This window comes from Lampetra fluviatilis, chromosome 15 (genome assembly GCF_964198595.1).
Source record: "Lampetra fluviatilis chromosome 15, kcLamFluv1.1, whole genome shotgun sequence".
NCBI classification, from domain to species: domain Eukaryota; kingdom Metazoa; phylum Chordata; class Hyperoartia; order Petromyzontiformes; family Petromyzontidae; genus Lampetra; species Lampetra fluviatilis.
In genome coordinates this window covers 14,276,271-14,296,142 of record NC_136289.1, presented here as the reverse complement: position 1 = coordinate 14,296,142, position 19,872 = coordinate 14,276,271, and the positions used below count along the sequence as shown (strand labels likewise).

General features: G+C 57.3%; 1 protein-coding gene across 1 annotated transcript in view; it reads left to right on the top strand.

Annotated features, from left to right (window-relative positions):
* The window catches only part of LOC144936273 (uncharacterized), a 45,771-nt gene extending 26,282 nt beyond the window's left edge, over positions 1-19,489 (top strand). The window contains exons 3-6 of the mRNA XM_078863341.1: positions 5,937-6,999; positions 7,782-7,980; positions 17,343-17,503; positions 18,780-19,489. Of these exons, the coding sequence (XP_078719467.1) occupies positions 5,937-6,999; positions 7,782-7,980; positions 17,343-17,503; positions 18,780-18,961 (1,605 nt within the window). The 3' untranslated portion in view covers positions 18,962-19,489. The remainder of the gene's footprint in view (positions 1-5,936; positions 7,000-7,781; positions 7,981-17,342; positions 17,504-18,779) is intronic.
* Positions 19,490-19,872: the final 383 nt, after the last annotated feature.

Here is a 19,872-nt window from a genome sequence, read left to right as displayed (position 1 = left end):
GTGGTTTTGTGACTAGGTGGTGTGCTGTGGTGGTTATTGTGATTGTAGGTGGTGTGCCGTGGTGGTTATTGTGACTGTAGGTGGTGTGCCGTGGTGGTTATTGTGATTGAAGGTGGTGTGCCGTGGTGGTTATTGTGATTGTAGGTGGTGTGCTGTGGTGGTTATTGTGATTGTAGGTGGTGTGCTGTGGTGGTTATTGTGGCTGTAGGTGGTGTGCTGTGGTGGTTATTGTGACTGTAGGTGGTGTGCTGTGGTGGTTATTGTGGCTGTAGGTGGTGTGCTGTGGTGGTTATTGTGACTGTAGGTGGTGTGCTGTGGTGGTTATTGTGACTGTAGGTGGTGTGCTGTGGTGGTTATTGTGATTGTAGGTGGTGTGCTGTAGTGGTTATTGTGACTGTAGGTGGTGTGCTGTGGTGGTTATTGTGATTGTAGGTGGTGTGCTGTGGTGGTTATTGTGATTGTAGGTGGTGTGCTGTGGTGGTTATTGTGACTGTAGGTGGTGTGCTGTGGTGGCTATTGTGACTGTAGGTGGTGTGCTGTGGTGGTTATTGTGACTGTAGGTGGTGTGCTGTGGTGGTTATTGTGGCTGTAGGTGGTGTGCTGTGGTGGCTATTGTGACTGTAGGTGGTGTGCTGTGGTGGTTATTGTGATTGTAGGTGGTGTGCTGTGGTGGTTATTGTGACTTTAGGTGGTGTGCTGTGGTGGTTATTGTGATTGTAGGTGGTGTGCTGTGGTGGCTATTGTGACTGTAGGTGGTGTGCCGTGGTGGTTATTGTGACTTGGTGGTGTGCTGTGGTGGTTATTGTGATTGTAGGTGGTGTGCTGTGGTGGCTATTGTGACTGTAGGTGGTGTGCTGTGGTGGTTATTGTGACTTTAGGTGGTGTGCTGTGGTGGTTATTGTGATTGTAGGTGGTGTGCTGTGGTGGTTATTGTGATTGTAGGTGGTGTGCCGTGGTGGTTATTGTGACTTGGTGGTGTGCTGTGGTGGTTATTGTGAGGGTAGCGGCTCAAGTGTGGTAATGAATGGTGGTTGTTGCAGTTTTCTTTCTTCCTGATGACGCACGCTTGTGTTGCGATCGAAACGTCGTAGTTTTTTGTAATTATTAAACGCTTTTTTATTACATGCTTTTATTTAACTCGCTCCGTCTGTTGTCGTATCCTCAAATCTTGTAACTCAATTTTTACCCACTTCCAAATGTGATATCCACTGCAAACTTGGTAAACTAATGTCATACTCATGACAATACTATATTATATCATTAAAAATAAAATATTTCTAAACAATCTTTTTTATATGTTATGTTTCGGCTTGGGTCTAATTGTCCACGCTCAACTAACGTTGGCTGTAATTGGCCACGGCCCCTTACGTTATGGCAGCTTCAGGGCCACTTCCTGGAGTCGTGGAGTTCTGCCATTACTCGTACATTTAATAAAAGCGTGTTGTTAAAAAAGTATTTTTAAATATTACTTTTTTGTTTGTTATTTTCTTTGAACCCATCTACGTGACTTTACCGAAAGACCCAAGAATATGGTGGTTGCAGTGTTGGTGTTGTGGATTGTGGTATAGTTTTAGTCCTGGTGATCACGGTCGTGGTGGTGTGGTGGGTCAGTGGTGATGGTGGGCTCTGCTGCGATGACCACGAATGCAGTGGTTGTGGTCGTGGTGGCGGTGTGACTGTGTTCTTAGTGGTGGTTAGTGTGGTTGTGGTCGTGGTGGCGGTGTGACTGTGTTCTTAGTGGTGGTTATTGTGGTTGTGGTCGTGGTGGCGGTGTGACTGTGTTCTTAGTGGTGGTGTCGTCTGTGTGGTGAATACGGTCATTTTGGTGATAGTTGTTGCCGTGGTCCTGGGCCTCCCCTAGGTCCACTCGACCTAAAATGAGAACAAAGGCGGCCGGCCGTGGTGCTGGCCACCCCACCCCCTCGTGTACCGTACCCGCCTTCATAGGTGCGACTCGCAAACAGCACTTGCCCAAACAGCCTTTTAAGTCCACACGGGGTATCTTTGTCTTTGTGGTGGTGGAATTGAAAAAGTAGGCGGGGTTCTTGGTGGTTGTGAGGTGGCGATGGCAATGATAGTTGTTGGAGTAGTTTAAATCCACTTGGGTTTTGTATATTTTTATAGACACAACACCAAACAACCCTGTGGCATGTGTTTAACCGGCCACACGCTGCTGATGAAATCTAGAAGTGGAAACCGGTCTCGGGTTCATACGGAGGACAATAAATCTGGCTGCGAAAATAAAACCCCAAAAGAACATTGGGGCAGACAATGTGCTTTTGTTACCGACTACGATCGTGATTTCATTTGTTGATCAAACTTGGGCCTACCTGTCGACTGATTCGTGACGAAATTCAGATCTGAGTTTTACCATAAAATATAACTGGAGCGCTCGCAAGACACGGACCGAATTGTGCGCGCGAGAATTGATTAATGGCAAAGCACGTGCAACTCACACAGGCTGATGGTGTCTCCCATTAGGGAGACAAAGGTGGCCGGGCGTGTTGCTAGCCACCCCACCCGCGCATGTACCGTGACGGCCTTCAAAGGTGCTACTCGCGAACAGCACTTGCCCCAAAAGTCTGTGAAGGCTATACGGAGGATATGTCTCCTTTGTGGGTGGGGTGGTGGCGGGAGTCGAGCAATGGAGATCTGGGGCGGGGGGGCAGTCGGGAGAGGGAAGGAGAGGGACAATGGTGTGTCTGTGTCGCTCCTCGGGAGCCGAGCAGGAGTCATCTGACTCAGCTTGGCGTTGGAGGGGGGGGGTGTTGAGGTAGGGGAGGTGGGAGGAGAAGGAAGGAGACGCAGGAGGATAAACAAAAGTGTAATCTCTTTAAGGGAAGGGATTGTGTTGGTGGGGACCATAAGGAAGTGGACGGAAATTCCACATCCCCGTGCCGGGGGCGAGTATATCCACTATAAAACCACCAAGCGATTTGATCGCGGTTGACGGATGTGTTTCTGGCTGTGGCGTGCCCCCCCCCCATCCGTACAGACTGCTGGCGAAGTTGCTGTTGTTTCCGTTAGCAAGCGCCTATTCAGGTGAACGCAGTCCACACGAGTTGGGGGCCTGGGGTGTGTCGTGGCTATGTAACCACGCCCGACCGTCTTTGTCGCGCCGGCCAGCAGTATATAAACAGATAAAGCACGGTTAGTCGATATGCAGGTCGAGGGTGGTGGAAGAGTAGGCCGAATACCCTCCTATAGGGTCCGCTCTAGTGGAGGCCCTTCCGCCACTTGAGCCGTGAGCACGCGACATTGCCTTGAGTTCTTCACTGCATCGGCTGAGTCAACTTGGGCAGGGGCGGGGGGGTCTGGGGGAGTCGGTGGGGGGGGGGGTCAGCAGGACGTTATGCGTGACTCGGGGATCGAACTGCGGTGGCTGAGTTGGTACAAAAACCGCAATGCTCTAACCGCTGCGCCACCGCTCCCACACACACGGCTCTCCCGATCACGCACGGCACTCGCTTCCTCATCTTAAACATAGCCACGGCCACCGCCACGCGGAACCAGTCTGGAACCAGTCTGGTCCACGCAGACCCCTTGCGAGTTTTGAGGCGAAGGGCCTCGGAGCCGTGGGAAATGTGGCAGAGCGGCAGAGGTCGTGTTCTAGCCACTGCTGGGTGAAGGCCTCCCCTCCTACTCCTCCCTCACGGTCGTCGCCACAATCCATACCGCTCCCGCGCACGGGCTCAGCTCCGTCTTGCGAACATTGACCAAGAGCCCACGTGGAGTGGCAAGGCTGTTGGCTGGCGTGGCGTGGTAGTGACCCGGTGCTGTGGCGTGACAAGGTGGTGGCGGTAGCTCGCTGCCCACCCACTCATCCACAAACTCAACACTGGCAGCCCCTTGCCACCTCCTCCACGACCCCCGCAGTACTCAACCACACTGCCCCCCCCCTCGCCACTCAACCACCCCCCACACGGCACTCAACCACATTGCCCCCCCCTCGCCACTCAACCACCCCCCACACGGCACTCAACCACACTGCCCCCCCCTCGCCACTCAACCACCCCCCACACGGCACTCAACCACACTGCCCCCCCCTCGCCACTCAACCACCCCCCACACGGCACTCAACCACACTGCCCCCCCCTCGCCACTCAACCACCCCCCACACGGCACTCAACCACACTACCCCCCCTCGCCACTCAACCACCCCCCACACACTCAACCACACCCGATTCCCAGAAAGGGCTTGGGGTGTCTGCGCGTGATCCCTTTGTGCACGAGCTGGGGGTGGGGTTGGCGGGGGGGGGGGCGTGGTGGGGGACGTCTCACAGCCAAACAATACACGCCCATGCCCGAGGGGGTCGGGGGGGGGGATTCAAAGCCGTGAATTATTGACGCGCCGTTCCGGACCTGCCCATGCCTGGAACACAACTTGCCCAAGTACACACCCACACACAAAGACAAAGATGCCCGGACAGACTTTTCGGGGCAAGTGCTCGTGAGCGAGTGGCACCGATTGAAGGTGAGCACGGCATTACAGGCGAGAAGGGGTGAGTGGCCAACACCACTCCAGGCCACCTTTGTCTCCCCGGGGAGGCTCCAGGACCTGTTCGTGAGCGGGATTCCAACTCTACATGCCACCGCCACCCATATGCACGTACACAGACAAACAAGGATCACCCCGGGTATAGCCTTTAGCAGACTGTTGGGGCAAGAGCGCCTATGAAGGCCGGCATGACACACGAGGGGGTGGGTGGCCAACACCACGCCCGGCCGCTTTTGTATCCCCAGTGACGATGTTTACACACCACACCAGGTATTTATTTGACGCCGAGTCAACCTACAGAGGCGCCCACAGAGACACACACACCCTTGTTAATCGCGGCTGTGGCGTTGGTTGTTTACAGAGTCATTACGGAGGGGCGCGTTTAATCCCCGGGGCAGAGCAAATAGTGGCTGGTTACGCAGAATACGGCGACATGTCAAGCATCGCGTGCGCACGAGGGCGCGTTAGCCACCACAACAACCGCAGCAGCAGCAGCAAAAACAACAACGAACTCGCCTCGTCATCACGTTCATTCCGAACTCGGGGAACCGCACAGGGCGCCCGCCCAATCAGCATTGCTCCTCGTCCTACCGCCCACACCCCTTCACTCGAGCAGTTGCTGTGGCGAGGCTGCGCGCTTTGAGCGGTAGATGCTTTCCAAAATAAAAAGAGGGCGCACGATGGAGCTGCCACGTCCGACCGCAGAGCCGCATGCCGAGTGAATTCAAACCGCACGGCAGAGCGAACATTTAGAGATGGGCTAGCCGCGTACACAGCGCGGAATCGCATGGAACGAACCTGCGTAGAGTGAGGGACACTTGTATTTTACCTGCAGCCTGGACGTCCTTATTGAGGCAATCCTTCAGTCAGCCAGCCAGCAAAACTTTGACTAATATACTGTAGCATGCTGGTGTATTCCGCCTGGGTGAGGGTAAAGTGTCGGGGGGTGCGTGACGTCGGCGTGACGCACGAACCCGGCTCGACCCTCGTGACGTCGTCGCGCAGATGCTGTGACGTCACCACTGCACATGCACGCCTGCCATGAAAATATATAAATGAATGTATTTTTGTGAAGGACACCGCAGAGTGAGTTGAGTTTCTTTTCGTTCTCGTGGGCACTGACTCGGGTTAGCTGTCCTACAGACACGTCATCAACCGCCATGGTTAGTCCACTGCTGGATGAGTTGGTACGGTCGTAAAGGCCAAGGACCACGCCCGGCCGCCTTTGTCTCCCCAGCGCAGATGTTTACACACATCGACCTAGGGGAGACCCAGAACCGGTTCAGTTAATCGTCACCGGTATTGTTGGCCATGAGCGGTAATCGAACTCAGGTCGTCGGGTTCATAGCGCAGGGCGCTAACCGTCGCACCACGTTGCTCCCTCCGCCTTCACGCATGGCACCGTCTCCAACTAACCGACTTGTCCGCTCGCCCGCAGATGAACAACTACGTGTCCAACGTTCATCCCGACGCGTTCTCCGCCTTCAAGCGGGACGCGATGGATGCGCAGGAGCAGCCGCTGAACCTGACGGTGAATAAGCAGCGGAGCTCCGGCGGCGCCCACGGCTCCCCGCCGGCGTCGGGCGGCCCCCGCCACCCCCGCGCCACCCACGCGCCGCCGCTTTCCGTCAAGTCGCGCTCCGTGGACGACGCGTCGCTGTCTCGCCACGGCCTCCACAGCCTGGCCCTGAGCCACGACGTAAACCTGAACCACAGCCTCAACCTGAACCACAGCTTCAACCTGAACCACGGCCTCAACCACGGCCTCTTCATCGGCCACGGCCACGCTCAGTCGGTGCTGCAGTCTCACTCGACGACGCGTGGCGGCTCCTCCTCCTCCTCGTCCTCCTCCTCCCCGCCGACCTCGTCGGGGGGCCGCACGCGGACGAACCCGGCGCCGTCGCCGTCCCCGCCGCCGCCGACCCACCAGCTGGTCCCGTACCCGGCCGCCTCCGGCCTGGGCTCCGCGCGGAGCTCGCCCTCGCGGCCCGTCACGTACCCGTCGGGGGGCGGCCCGCACGACCTCTACTCCTCCTCCTACCTCCTCGCGTCCGCGGAGCCCGGCGGGGGGGGCGGCGGTGGGGGGGCGGGCGGCCCCCCGCCTCCCTCGCATCTCCTGCGGGGTTTCTCCCTTCCCGTGTCCACGCTGCTGCCCTCGGGCTCCCTGCTGTCCGCCGCGCCGCCCGGCTCCCAGCAGGGCTACCTGCAGGTGGTCAACCCCATGGGCGGCGGGCCGGGCCACGCGATCCAGCTGGCCGTAATCTGCACGCCGGTGCCGGCGCACGCCGGCCACCCGGGCCACCCGGGCCACCCGGGCCACCCGGGCGGCGCGCTGGACCACGGCATGCGGCACCTCCCCCACCACCCCGCGGCTTTGCCGTACCACCACGCGGGCCACCACCACCACACGGGCCACTACGTCGGAGAGTACGAACTGCCGATGGACCCGTTGCTGCCGGCGAGCCAGCTGGGGGTGCACGAGGCCAAGGGGCAACTCAAGAGTGAGCGGACGCGTCCGTGACCAACGCGCGCGTCGTCAGGGCCGTGCGAGCGTGTGCGTGCGTGTGCGTGCGTGAGTGCGTGCGTGTGCGTGCGTGTGTGCGTGCGTGCGTGTGTGCGTTTGTTTGCCAACCGCGGCTGTGGTCGTATCAACGCAACTTGTACAAGAGGCAAGGCCGTTCATTCGGGGGATGCGGGGCCCCGGAGCAAATCGCACCGTGTGGATCCCCTCCGACGCCTTTAAACTAAACCCGGAAGTGTTACATCTGACGCTGTGATGTCAAAGTGCGGGGCCCCTGCTTCCCCCCCCCCCCCAAAACTTGGGGCCCGGGGCAGTCGTCCCAATCCGCCGTACCCTAGGGGCACCTGGAAATAGGTGCCGGGCTGCGAAGATGCAGGGGAAGGAGGTGGGGGGGGGAGCGGAATTGGATATATATTGGGGGGTGCATTGCTGTTTCTTGCACGAGGGACCATGTCAACTGCACTCCGATACAGAGACTCCTACACTTACTCGGTGACCCATCGCCTCCCATAGAGACCCATAGGCTAATAATGATACCCGTTGGTTAACCTACAAATCCATAGGCTAACCTAGAGACTCAAAAGGCTAATGCAGAGACCCATAGAGGGGGGTGGGTGGGGGCGTGGGGCGCTGGGTGAGGAGGAGAGTGAAATGGTCCAAGCCAACCGCGCCACGGCTCTGGTTACAAACCTAGGCTTAAAGACGTCTCTCCCGTGTCCCCCCCTCCCGCCCACCCGCTGCTCCTTGTCCCCACGGGCGCAGCGTCCCAGTCGGTGGACTCGGGGCTGGACCTGTCGCCGCGTGTCAAGCGCGAGAGCGAGAGCGACGTGGGCTCCGACGTGGACGACGTGGACGACGTGGACGACGAGGACGAGGAGAGCGCCTCCACCGACGGCCTGCACCGATCCTCGCCGAGAGGGGCCGCGGGCGGCTCGCTGGAGCTCCAGCACCAGCGCCACGGGTGAGCACGCCGCTCGCTCGCTCGCTCGCGCACACAATCACAAAGATCCCCTGTATAGCCTGAACAGACTGTTGGGGCAAGTGCTTATAGCGAGCCCCGATGAAGGCCGGCACGGCACACGCGGCGGTGGGTGACCAACACCACGCCTGGCCGCTTTTGTCTCCCCAGTGACGATGTTTACACACCGCGCTAGGTTCTCATTTGAGGCTGAGTCGACCTATCGGAGGCCCAGAACCGGTTCAGATAATCGTCACCGGTGTTGGCCGTGGGCGGGAATCGAACCCGGGTCGCCAGGTTCGTAGCGCGCTAGCCGCTACACCACCGCTCACTCGCTCACCCACTCAATACTCACTCATATACGCTGCCAAGCATGGTGGTGCTCATTCAGACGCTGTCTTTCCGACAGACCTGTTCTTCACCTGAGGACGGCTGCTTGTGTTGTGGCCGAAACGTCGTGAGAATTGTATTTTATTATGTTTTATTTTTATTATTTTATTATTTCCCTTCTACGTGACTTTATCGAAAGAACCAAGAAGAATACTCACTCACACACTCCCATCGCGATAGCTTTAGTCACAGGCACTTATTCACTCGCATAGCAATAGTCACACTCTCATAGCCACACACGCGGTGTTATTGACAAATGCATTGAGTTGTTTTTTTTGTTCACTCCTCGAATCGAATGGAGTAAAATGAATCGTCCATCCCTCGCGGTCATCACAACAACAACTCTGTCCGTCACGTAAACCCAACTCCCTCCCCTCCGACCTCTTAGCGGCTCCACCACCACCCTCCCTCCCTCCTTCTCTCCCCCATACCTTCCCCTCCCAACCTCCCCCCATAACCCCCGCTCCAAAACTATCCCCGTCGCGAGCAAACACACACCAAAGATGGCCAGAAAAACACGAGGGAGGGGGGGGATGGGCGGGGGGGGTGATGAAGGTTGGAGGAGGCAATGAACTCTTCTTGCGCTGGCCCGCGGGACCGCGTCACCGGGGGGTTGCGTGAGCCGGTGGAGCACTGGGTGTGGTGGGCGGGCGTTGCCGTGTTTGTGTACAGGGCGTGTACGTGGTGGTGGTGGTGGTTGTGGTGGTGGTTGTGGTGGTGGTTGTCTTGGCAGTCTTAGGAGTGGTGGGGGTATGGGGAGCGGTGGCACAGTGGTTAGCGCGTTGCGCCGAGAGCCCGGCAAAACTCGAGTTCGATTCCCCCGCTCAAGGCCACCACCAACACCAGTGAAGATTATCTGAACCGGTCCTTGGCATTTCCCTTGGTAGACTCGGCCTCAAATGAGTACCTGGTGCGGTGTGTAAAAAAAACATCAACACAAAGGCAGCCGGGCGCGGTGCTGGCAACCCCCACCCCATGCCGTGTGCCGTGCCGGCCTGCGTAAGTGCTCACTCGTAGCACTTGCCCCAAGAGTCTGTGAAGGCTACACGGGAGGTCTTTGTCTTGGTGGCGGCGGTGGTTGTTGCTGCGCCGTCTGCGTTGACCCGTGGGGGATTAAACTCGTGGTGCGTTTTCTATCCAAATTCCACCAAGTGGCCAGCAACGAACGGCGCCGTTGAAGTTTGTAGGTAAATCAGTTGTGGCGATAGATCATTGTAATGCATTTAGTGGATAGTTTGTAAGACAACATGTGGATGATTTAAATGTTTTTCATTCGCAAACTCGGGAACAAGGCTGCTGGGTAATATCGGTGCACGAGAAGCCAATAGGGTGATGGACTGAACAATTACCGATGTGTATTTGGGACCCTTTGTGCTGCTATCAAGATGATGAATAAACTATAATAGGTTTCACCCTTTCCGGTCATAAAACAGGAGGCTCAAAACCTAAATAGACACCTATTGCAAGGCATCATCAAGTCTTGCATTAACCACCACCATCCTTTGTGATTAATGCAGACTTCATGCCTTGCAATAATCATAATATGACGCCTCCTGTATCCTTTCGGCAAGGGGTAAAGCTGATTCTTTATTCGTCGACTAGCCCGTGGTGTTTGTGTGCTGGGACGGAGCCGAGTGGCGCTGTGGTGAGTTCAGCTTCGGCACCGAACTCCCCCCACAGGTTCCGTGCCACGGGCCTGAGCGCTGCGCCAGCCACCCACCCACGCGCCACCCAGCCACCCACGCGCCACCCGTCGCGCCACCCGAGCGCTCGTCCTGCTGACTTTGGTCACTGCGATGCCCCCAACTCGAGTCGGCCATTCCCCCTTCATTCATTAATTATATTCGCATTATGGAATGCAATGTCATTAATGGGGCCCCTTCCGGCCACTAGAGGCCGCTATCCTCATCGCAGGTGTAACACAAGGTAAATGGATTTTTGAACAATTCAATCACGAGATGGATGGCGGGGGGAGGGGGGGTTAACGTAACTCTCGTGCCCCCCACCCTCCCGCCGCCTCTCTCCCTACAGAGGGGAGTGAGTGAGTGGTAGTTATCGGAGGCGGGCGCCCTGGACGCACCGGATAGGCGTGGAGACTTGGCAGTGAGCCAGGGAGGTAGGAAGAGACGGAGAGGAATAGGGAGGGCGGGAGGAGGGGGGGAGGAGGGTGGGGGGGTCTTATGCCCCCCCTCGCTCCCCATCCCCTTCGACTCTGTGTAATCTCCAGGAAATGGCCGGGCGGGCGTCCAAGGGACTTGGCATTCAGGTTCTGAACAACTCCCCTTGCCCTGCCCATCCTCCCGTCCCATGAGCCGCAGTCCCGAGAGGAGACGGGGGGGGGTGTGACACTTTAGTGAGACGAGACGCACAGAGAGAGAGGTGACCGTTATCTTAGACCAAGCAACGGGGCCCCATCGAGAGACACGGGGGGTGGGGGGGGGTGAGACTGAGAGAGGAACGCAACTGGATCTGGGGACGTGTGTGCAGGCCAAAGAGCCCCCGGGGCCAATCGGACTGCTGAGAGGAGTTGAGCCGTGGGGGGGGGGGGAAGGGCCGATGGCCTCCGGTCTAGAATGGTGGTGGCGGAGTGGCAGCCCAGGAGGAGGAGGCCTTGTCGGAGGGGCGGAGAAATGTTGTGACGAATTGAGATGGCGGTGCCATGCGGATTGTGGCATCGCTGGATCGAGAAGGGGGTACCAACGAATTTGGGAGTTTTTCATGTAGCAGCGGATCGACCATGGCTGCTGATGCTGCTGCTGATGATGAAGCTCTCATTGAGAACATAATCTATACAAGAATCGTAATGCTAAAGTTTGTATCGGCCTGCACAGTATCTCAGGGACATCCGACGTGGTGACCGGGACTCTGTGGCGTGGAGCCGGGCGAGAGAGAGAGAGGTGGGGGTGTGGTGGGGGTGAGGTGTGGGTGAGGTGTGGGTGAGGTGTGGGTGAGGTGTGGGTGAGGTGTGGGTGAGGTGGGGGTGAGGTGGGGGTGAGGTGGGGGTGAGGTGGGGGTGAGGCCTGTGCAGGCGTCGGTGTCTCTTCACAGTCGGCGTAGGGCGAACGCCGTAGCGGGACCACGACGGTGGTGGTAACGATGGTGGTGGTGATGGTGGTGGTAACGATGGTGGTGTTGCTGATGGTGATGGTGGTGGTAACGATGGTGCTGGTGGTGGCCGAGTGCCAGACGGAGAAGCCCGGCAGTGGGCACGACCCCGCTCCCTGGTGCAGTAGAACCACGCGGTTTGGAATTTAACTTGACAATTTAACTTGCCGTTTCGTTTCACTTGACAATTTAACTTGTCAACATGCGGCCACGATTTTTTATGTGAGGATGGACAATCTTGAGGGGAGTTAAAATGATTTTTTTTTTAAATTGGTTAAATTGTAATATCAACAAATGAGGGATTCTTTCAAAAACACTTTTGAGGCACCATTCAAAACGTCCGAATAATGGGCAGATGAATGGGGAGATTGTGATCGCGGTGAGTGACGCCTCCACGCGCGGTGACTCACCGCTCACCACTCGCTCGTGACGCAAGACGCTCGGTCGCTCTGAACGTGGGAACGATCGCGTTCAAAGTTGCGTCATGGAGTCTCAGAAGTGAATGACCACGAGCCGCCACCATTCCCCCCCCTCGCCTCGTCACCAAAGCCACAACGACAACAGTCGCAGACCTCTTCCTCCTCCTCCTCTTCTGAGCGGTGGTGGTGGTCTATTGGATGGTCACGTGACTGACTGAGCTGGGACGGGAGCTAGGGGAGTGTTGGGAGACGGGTGAGGGGGGGGGGCAGGTGGGGGGGGGGGGCAGGTGGGGGGTTGGCGGGCCGAGATAGGAGACGGGGGAGGAGGTGAGTGAAAATGTGAGAGGTTGCTTTTGAAAGGTCATCATCATTACCAGCACTGGGGAAACAAAGACGGCCGGGCGTGGTGCTGGCCACCCACCCCCTCGTGTGCCGTGCCGGCCTTCATAGCTGCTCGCTATAACAGCACCTGCTCCAACGGTCTGTGAAAGGCTATACGGGGGATCTTTGTCTTTGTAAGTGGGAGGTAGTGGAAGGGCAGGGGGCGCGGGAGACAGGCTGGGGGGGGGGGAGACGGGGGGGGCTGGGGTGGGAGAAGGACGGGGGGCTGGGGTGGGAGAAGGACGGGGGGCTGGGGTGGGAGACGGGGGGGCAGGGTGGGAGAAGGGGGGGGGCTGGGGTGGGAGAAGGGGGGGGGGCTGGGTGGGAGAAGGGGGGCTGGGTGGGAGAAGGGGGGCTGGGGTGGGAGAGAGTGGGGGGAGACGTTTGAAAGGGAGTCAATCGCAGAAGGGGCGAGGGGGTGGGATATAAGCACGGACGGTGGGATGTCGAGTTTGACGCATGTAGTCTGTGGGGGGAGGAGGAGGCGGTGGGTGGGTGGGAGGGAGGGAGACGAGACGATGGGCCCGGCAGCCGTGCGGGCAGGGCGCGGTTGCCGGGGCGTGCTCGCGTCCGCACCAACTCCGCTCCGCGGCGTCGTCCGCGGCGTCGCAGCGCGGGCGGCGCGCGCGTCACCTGCCCGGGGCCCGGGAGGGGTTCGCGCGTGCCCCGTTCGCGCGTGCGTCACAGCTGGTGCAGCAGCAGCATCACGTGTGTGCGTGTCAGTCCTTGTCCCTCCACCCCTCTTCCTCCCACACATCGCCATCCCAATGAACCAACTCCCACGCTTCAACCAATCCGTTTTCACCAGAGTTCGGGGGAGAGACTCCGTTGACAATGGAAGTTCAATGGGGAAACAACAATGCAGAGCCTCTGTTATTTAAGCCCCGGGGGTGGTGCTCGGGTTGGGGTTAAGGTCAGCGATAGGACTAGGGGGGCTGGGGGGGGGTAATGCTAGGAGCTGGTTGCCCAGGAAGTCAGTTATAGCTCGGATTAACGTTGTGGTGGGTTAAGCTGTCCTAGACTTGGGGATACTAACGCGAGGTGGGGTCTGGTTGGCCAGTTTGTAAGCACTCAGGGGGTAGGGTTAGGGGGGTAGACTTATGGATGTTGGCTGGTTGAATTATGGTTGGTTGAACTAGTGTGGGAGACTAGATCACTTGTAATGGGGGGGGGGGTGTAGTGTCATGATTGTATGCTTCTTTAACTCTGGAAAACCTCACCGAGTCTCGTGGCTATTTTTCAAGAGGGTCCTGCCACGTGTTCGCAGTAGGGGGCGCGATGATCGCTTCGCCTTGCAGATTACACATTCGGTCATTCGCGGGGTCATTTTTTCGAATTTGGCAAACGTGAACCATAGCACCGTGGCACACCGTGGCACACAGTGGCACACCGTGGCACACCGTGGCACACAGTGGCACACAGTGGCACACAGTGGCCAACTGTTGCACATATGGTGAGGGTCTGGTTATCCAGTTAAGATGAGGCCTAACACATGGGCCTGGTTATCTAGTTAAGATTAAGCCTAACACATGGGTCTGGTTATCTAGTTAAGATTAGGCCTCACACATGGGTCTGGTTATCTAGTTAAGATTAGGCCTCACACATGGGTCTGGTTATCTAGTTAAGATTAGGCCTCACACATTAGTCTGGTTATCTAGTTAAGATTAGGCCTAACACATGGGTCTGGTTATCTAGTTAAGATTAGGCCTAGCACAAGCGTCTGGTTATCTAGTTAAGATTAGGCCTAGCACAAGCGTCTGGTTATCTAGTTAAGATTAGGCCTCACACATGGGTCTGGTTATCTAGTTAAGATTAGGCCTCACACATTAGTCTGGTTATCTAGTTAAGATTAGGCCTAGCACAAGCGTCTGGTTATCTAGTTAAGATTAGGCCTCACACATGGGTCTGGTTATCTAGTTAAGATTAGGCCTAGCACAAGCGTCTGGTTATCTAGTTAAGATTAGGCCTCACACATTAGTCTGGTTATTTAGTTAAGATTAGGCCTAACACATGGGTCTGGTTATCTAGTTAAGATTAGGCCTAACACATGGGTCTGGTTATCTAGTTAAGATTAGGCCTAACACAAGCGTCTGGTTATCTAGTTAAGATTAGGCCTAACACAAGCGTCTGGTTATCTAGTTAAGATTAGGCCTAGCACATGGGTCTGGTTATCTAGTTAAGATTAGGCCTAGCACAAGCGTCTGGTTATCTAGTTAAGATTAGGCCTAGCACAAGCGTCTGGTTATCTAGTTAAGATTAGGCCTAGCACATGGGTCTGGTTATCTAGTTAAGATTAGGCCTAGCACAAGCGTCTGGTTATCTAGTTAAGATTAGGCCTCACACATTAGTCTGGTTATCTAGTTAAGATTAGGCCTAGCACAAGCGTCTGGTTAGCTGTAGTTGCTTCTCCTTTGCCCCCTCTCCTATTACCAAACATCGACATTCAAGTTTTTTTTATTTGCATTTCACTTATTTTGGTGGGGGCGATTCTGTTGCTCCTTATGGCGTGGGGTTGACTGAGTGGCTTTGTGTTTGTAAGGCCGTGAGAACAGTTGAGTGGGTGGGCCTGGGCCGGGCAGGACGAATCACGGCTTGAAGGGGCGATGATGTGGACGGTCAAGAGTAGGGACGGAGTGGCAGCCAAAGAATGGGGAAGGCTTCTGCCGAGAGGACCGTCAACCACCGACCAAAGCCGATGGAACGACGAATGAATCGGCGTGGTGCGCAGGGGTGACCGGAGTGGATGATTTAATCGCAGGGTCGCTAGAAATAGTTGCAGCAGTGGATTGATCATGGCCGCTGGTGATGATAAAGAAGATGAAGGTGATGATTCTTGTGCGAGCATCACATTCTGAGCTCTCTCTCGGCACCCCCAATCAATGCGCCTCTCTGCCACCACCACCGCCATCCTCGCTCTCAACCCAGCAGCCCCCAGCCCCCCCACCGCCCGCGAGCCCTCGCCCACTCGCCCGCCCCCGCGAGGCTTTCCGTACACAGGACACGGCGGGTAGAGGGAAAACGACAGAGAGGAAACGTCTCAATTCCCTAACTCTGCAAACGCCTCCCATCTGCCGCCCCCCCCCATCCACATCGCCTCCATACCCCCCCTCTCCCCCAAATCTACTTCATTTCATTCACCGCCCCCCAACTTCATTTATATTCGCTGCCCCCAAAACTGAATCGACATTTTCTGCCCCCCTCCCCGCCTCTACATTCGCTTCCAAAGTCCATCCCCCTTTAGCGCCCCACTAGTGCAACCTTAAAACCCAACTCCATCCTTAACCCCCCACCTCCCCCCGCATTTGTTCGACCCTTTATCCACCCACTCGACCTCGAAGTTCTGATTCGTCGCCCCCCTCCCCACCCCCAAAGCCTACACTGCCCCCCACGTTCTCAGCCGCCCCTGCGAGTCTGAGTCTGGCAGCAGCAGAGAGCGAGGGAGGAGAGTTTGGGGAGATGACGGGGGCGGTGTTGATGCTGAAGATTTGGGAGGAGTTGTTGTTGTGCTGTAGGGTGTGGAGGTGGAGGATGGGGGGGGGGATAGAGGGGAGGGGGGTATTTGGGGGGGGGGCGGTGTCCCGTTCTCTCTGGGTGTTGTCGACGAGCGAGGAAAAACACAACACGAGCGTCTCCACTCGGAACACGCGCGGCCCACGCCCACACACCCCCAGTGCGCCGCCGTGCGCACTGGGGGTCAGCGGTAGCTGGGGGGGGGGGCGCGCGTGTCTCCACCCCCCGCCCCTCCCCCGGCAGTTCTGAAATATCACAACAACAATATGAGAATGATGTTCGGCTTCATGTAAAACTCAATGCATTGGGGTGGCTCAATTTACCGCTGACGAGAATGTGTCGCGTAGTGAACTGAGCGTGTGCACCACGTGCCGACAACGCAACAACAACAGCAACAACAACAGCAGTAGCAGCAGCAGTAGCAACAGCAGTAGTAGCAACAACAGCAGCAGTAGTAACAGCAGTAGCAACAGCAGCAGCAGCAGTAGTAGCAACAGCAGCAGTAGCAGCAGCAGCTCGAGCTGGCGCGCGCGTGGGTTCGTCGAATTGCGCAGTCGGACCGCTGCCCGTCCCCGGGGTTCGCGCCGTCTTGAGCCAAGATCCCGACTCTGCTTCTGATTCCTACGCGACTCGGCCATCGTCACCGCTTCCTTCGCGGAGCAGTGCCGCGACTCGAGCCGCGCGTCGTGTGTGTTGCGTGCCGCGTGGGGGGCTGGCGGCCTCTTGTGGCTGAGGGTCGCGGTTGCAGTGGACGGCGCGGTGCCAAGGCGGTGGCTTGGCTGCCTTCTCGGCGGTGGTTCGCGGCGGCGCGAGTTTTATACCGATAAATTATTGTCGTCAACCCTCCACCACCCGACGACATTATTGTCACGCCATTGCCCGAGTCGTCACCGATGCTCTATATATATTTAGCGTTGCAAGTGTGTTGTTACTTTTCCTATGATGTCAGTACGACGATGTCCTCTGACTTGTGCACGCTAAATCCACGCGTTCCTCTTCCCGTCTCTCAGTGCAATTCCTCGCGTGTGCATCTCCCGTTCCCGTTCGTCTGTGTCCGCGATCCAAAACATCGTGTCGGATAAAACGCACCGATCGATAACTCTGCCCTGCGAGACACAGCGATACGAAACGCACGTAGCGTACACCATCTCGCTCCCAAATTGTATGCGTGTGCGTGTATGTTGAAGTTCTTTCGCACCGTACGTCGCCAACCGCGCCGTTGTTGTCCTTAATGGGACCTCCAATCGTTTGCGAACTCGCCCTCGGCGCCCCCCAACGTCGGATTTTCGCCGGGGGGGTTCCCGCAGCTGACACCGCCCCCCACTGGCAGGGCGGTGGGGGGCGCGGCAAGGCCGAGTGGGGCCCACTGCGCGCCCCCGCGTGGCCCGTCGGGATAGACGGAGCACGTGGACGTCAATCGAAGAGCGAAGGTGCAGCCCCGCAATTTCTTGCCCGTGGCACCGCGCGGAGTGAACTTGGTGCGCGTCCGCTGCTTGGCGGTACAGCAAGCAGGTCGCTAACCCCCCCCCCCTCCTCTGCCCCACCGCGTTGTGTCCGCAGGTCAGGCTCCCCGCTCATGACCCCGCGGACTAAGCGTGCGCGCGACTGCGACTCGCCGGACTCGGCACGCCGCAAGCGAGTCCACCGCTGCGACTTCGATGGCTGCAACAAAGTTTACACCAAGAGCTCGCACCTCAAGGCTCACCGCCGCACGCACACCGGTGAGGGGCCGGCGAGGGGCCGGGGGCCAGGTTGAGTCGCGGTGTGATTGTGTGCCGTGTCGCCGGTTGTTTTTAAGGCGACGGTTGCAAAGGAAGTCCGGTCAGCCGTGGCCAATCGGTGCTTTCATAGACCGGGCTACTGTACATACAGTCATTTATTCTGCCACTCCTCGCGTTGAGTTGCATTTTCCCAGCGTGCATCGCTCACGCTTCCGTCTCCGCGCTGAACATTGGCTGCGCGTTTCCAACCCTCGGATTGATCGGATCGAGTTGCGCACTTTGGGTTTCTTTCGCACACCGCACGTAGCCGACCGTGCTAATCGGAGGTCCGAGGAAGCACAACAAACTCGCGTCCCCTGTCCAAACTCCTCCTTGCGTACTAACTCACCAGCCCCACCACGTGGGCCACTCCGGGCACGGGGAGTCTCCCGGTGCAGTTGCACGGCCTGCGCCACTGCCAGCCAGGGACACGTGCGGAGCGAGCGAGCGAGCACCCTTCACGGTTGACTTTATCTTTGCCACTTTATCTTGAGCTAAGCAATTCCGCGAATGAGTTTATTTAGAAGCGATGAGTTGTTCATTATCGCGAAGGGTTTGTCTGTTGCTGAACAGCCACTGTGAGTGTAACTATTGGTATGCCAGATTAAAAACTGGTAGTAATAAAAAAAAACATTCTTGAAAGATGTAATTGACATCAGTCCCGCCCCCGCCCCCGTGGGGTAACCAAGCACAATCTCTCTTCTACGTGCTATGGATCATGGCCGTTACCCGAAACGTCGGCGATTAGATTTATATTTTTCCCAATTAAGGCCACACAGTTGTCTTATTTCAGTTGAATAATTCCGTGCGGCCACACGGGGGCACCTGTGGGTCGTCTGGCGAGGCTGCGCGCCAGACCCTCTGCTCCGATGGACGACGACTGCTATCGCACTTGCGGCCTTGCGTCGGTAGAGGGCGCGCGTGGCCCATGCACCTGTTGTGTGCGCAGGCGCTGCGGACCACAACGTAGACACGTAGAGACACATAGTGATGCATAGATACCCATAGTGATGCATAGATACACATAGTTATACATAGAGACTCATAGTTATACATGGATACCCATAATTATACATGGATACCCATAGTTATACATGAGAGACAAGCCACTGTCGTCTGCGCTCCTTCAATAGAGGAGGATGAGAACATCACTATGATGACAATGGCAGTGGTGGTGATGATGATGATGAAAGTGAAATGCTAATTCGGTGATTCCCCCCCCCCACCCCTTGTGCAGGCGAGAAGCCCTACCGCTGCACGTGGGATGGCTGCACGTGGAAGTTTGCGCGCTCGGACGAGCTGACGCGGCACTACCGCAAGCACACGGGCGTGAAGCCCTTCAAGTGCGTGGACTGCGAGCGCTCGTTCTCGCGCTCCGACCACCTCGCGCTGCACCGCAAGCGCCACATGCTGGTGTGACGAGCGTGGCCCGCTCCACCCGACCGCCACCGCCACCACCATCCCACCACCTCCCGCCACCACACCCCCCCCCCCCCCGTACCCCCAAGCCGAGGGGGTGAGGGCCGGGGTGCGTGGCGAAGAACAAGAACAAGCAAGAAGAGAAAGAAGAGTAAACAAATGTGGGACGCAAAAAAAAAAACATTTCCCGTAACGCCCGGATTGTGGCGTCAGAGCAAGGTGTTCAGCTGGACTGAACGACGGGTCGGCGTCCGTGAGGCCCTTCTGCTCCTCGCTGGAGGAGTGAACGGTTGGTGTGTGTGTGTGCACGCGCGCACCTCGTGTGTGCACGCGCGCACCTCGCGTGTGCGTCTTTGTACGTGTGCCTTATTAGTTGATTACCTCTGCCTGACACTGGGTGGCAGTGCGTGTGGCTGGGAGGTGGCTCGGAAGTTGACCACGCCAACTCCCCGTCGGTTGCTGTGCGGAGCTCGATACTCGGTGCCCGCTAGCAGCACTTGCCCCCGGCACGTCTGTAAAGCTTCTGCGGGGCGGGTGGGTGGGTGAGGGTGGTAGATTTGTGCCTGCGTGCGAGTTGACGTCGATTCTGTCCATCGCTTTCTCTCTGCCCCCTTCCACTCCCCGTGCTGCCAGTGGCTCGGCCTCGTTGTCCCCCCAACCTCCTCCACCTCCTCCAAGCTCGTGCAGCAGGAGCGGGGTCCCGGGCGAGGCTGAGTGGGCGTTGTTTGTTGGTGTTGTTGCTTTGCGCTTTGTACGATGCTATTATTATTATTATTACTACGAAGGAGGGGAGGGGCGTTTCGAGTTTTTTTGTTTTTGTTGGGAAAGGTGGGGGGCACGTTCCTGCCCCCCCCCTCCCAACACCCCAACCGGCTTTCAGTTGGGGGAATCTTCATGTGCACATGTATAGT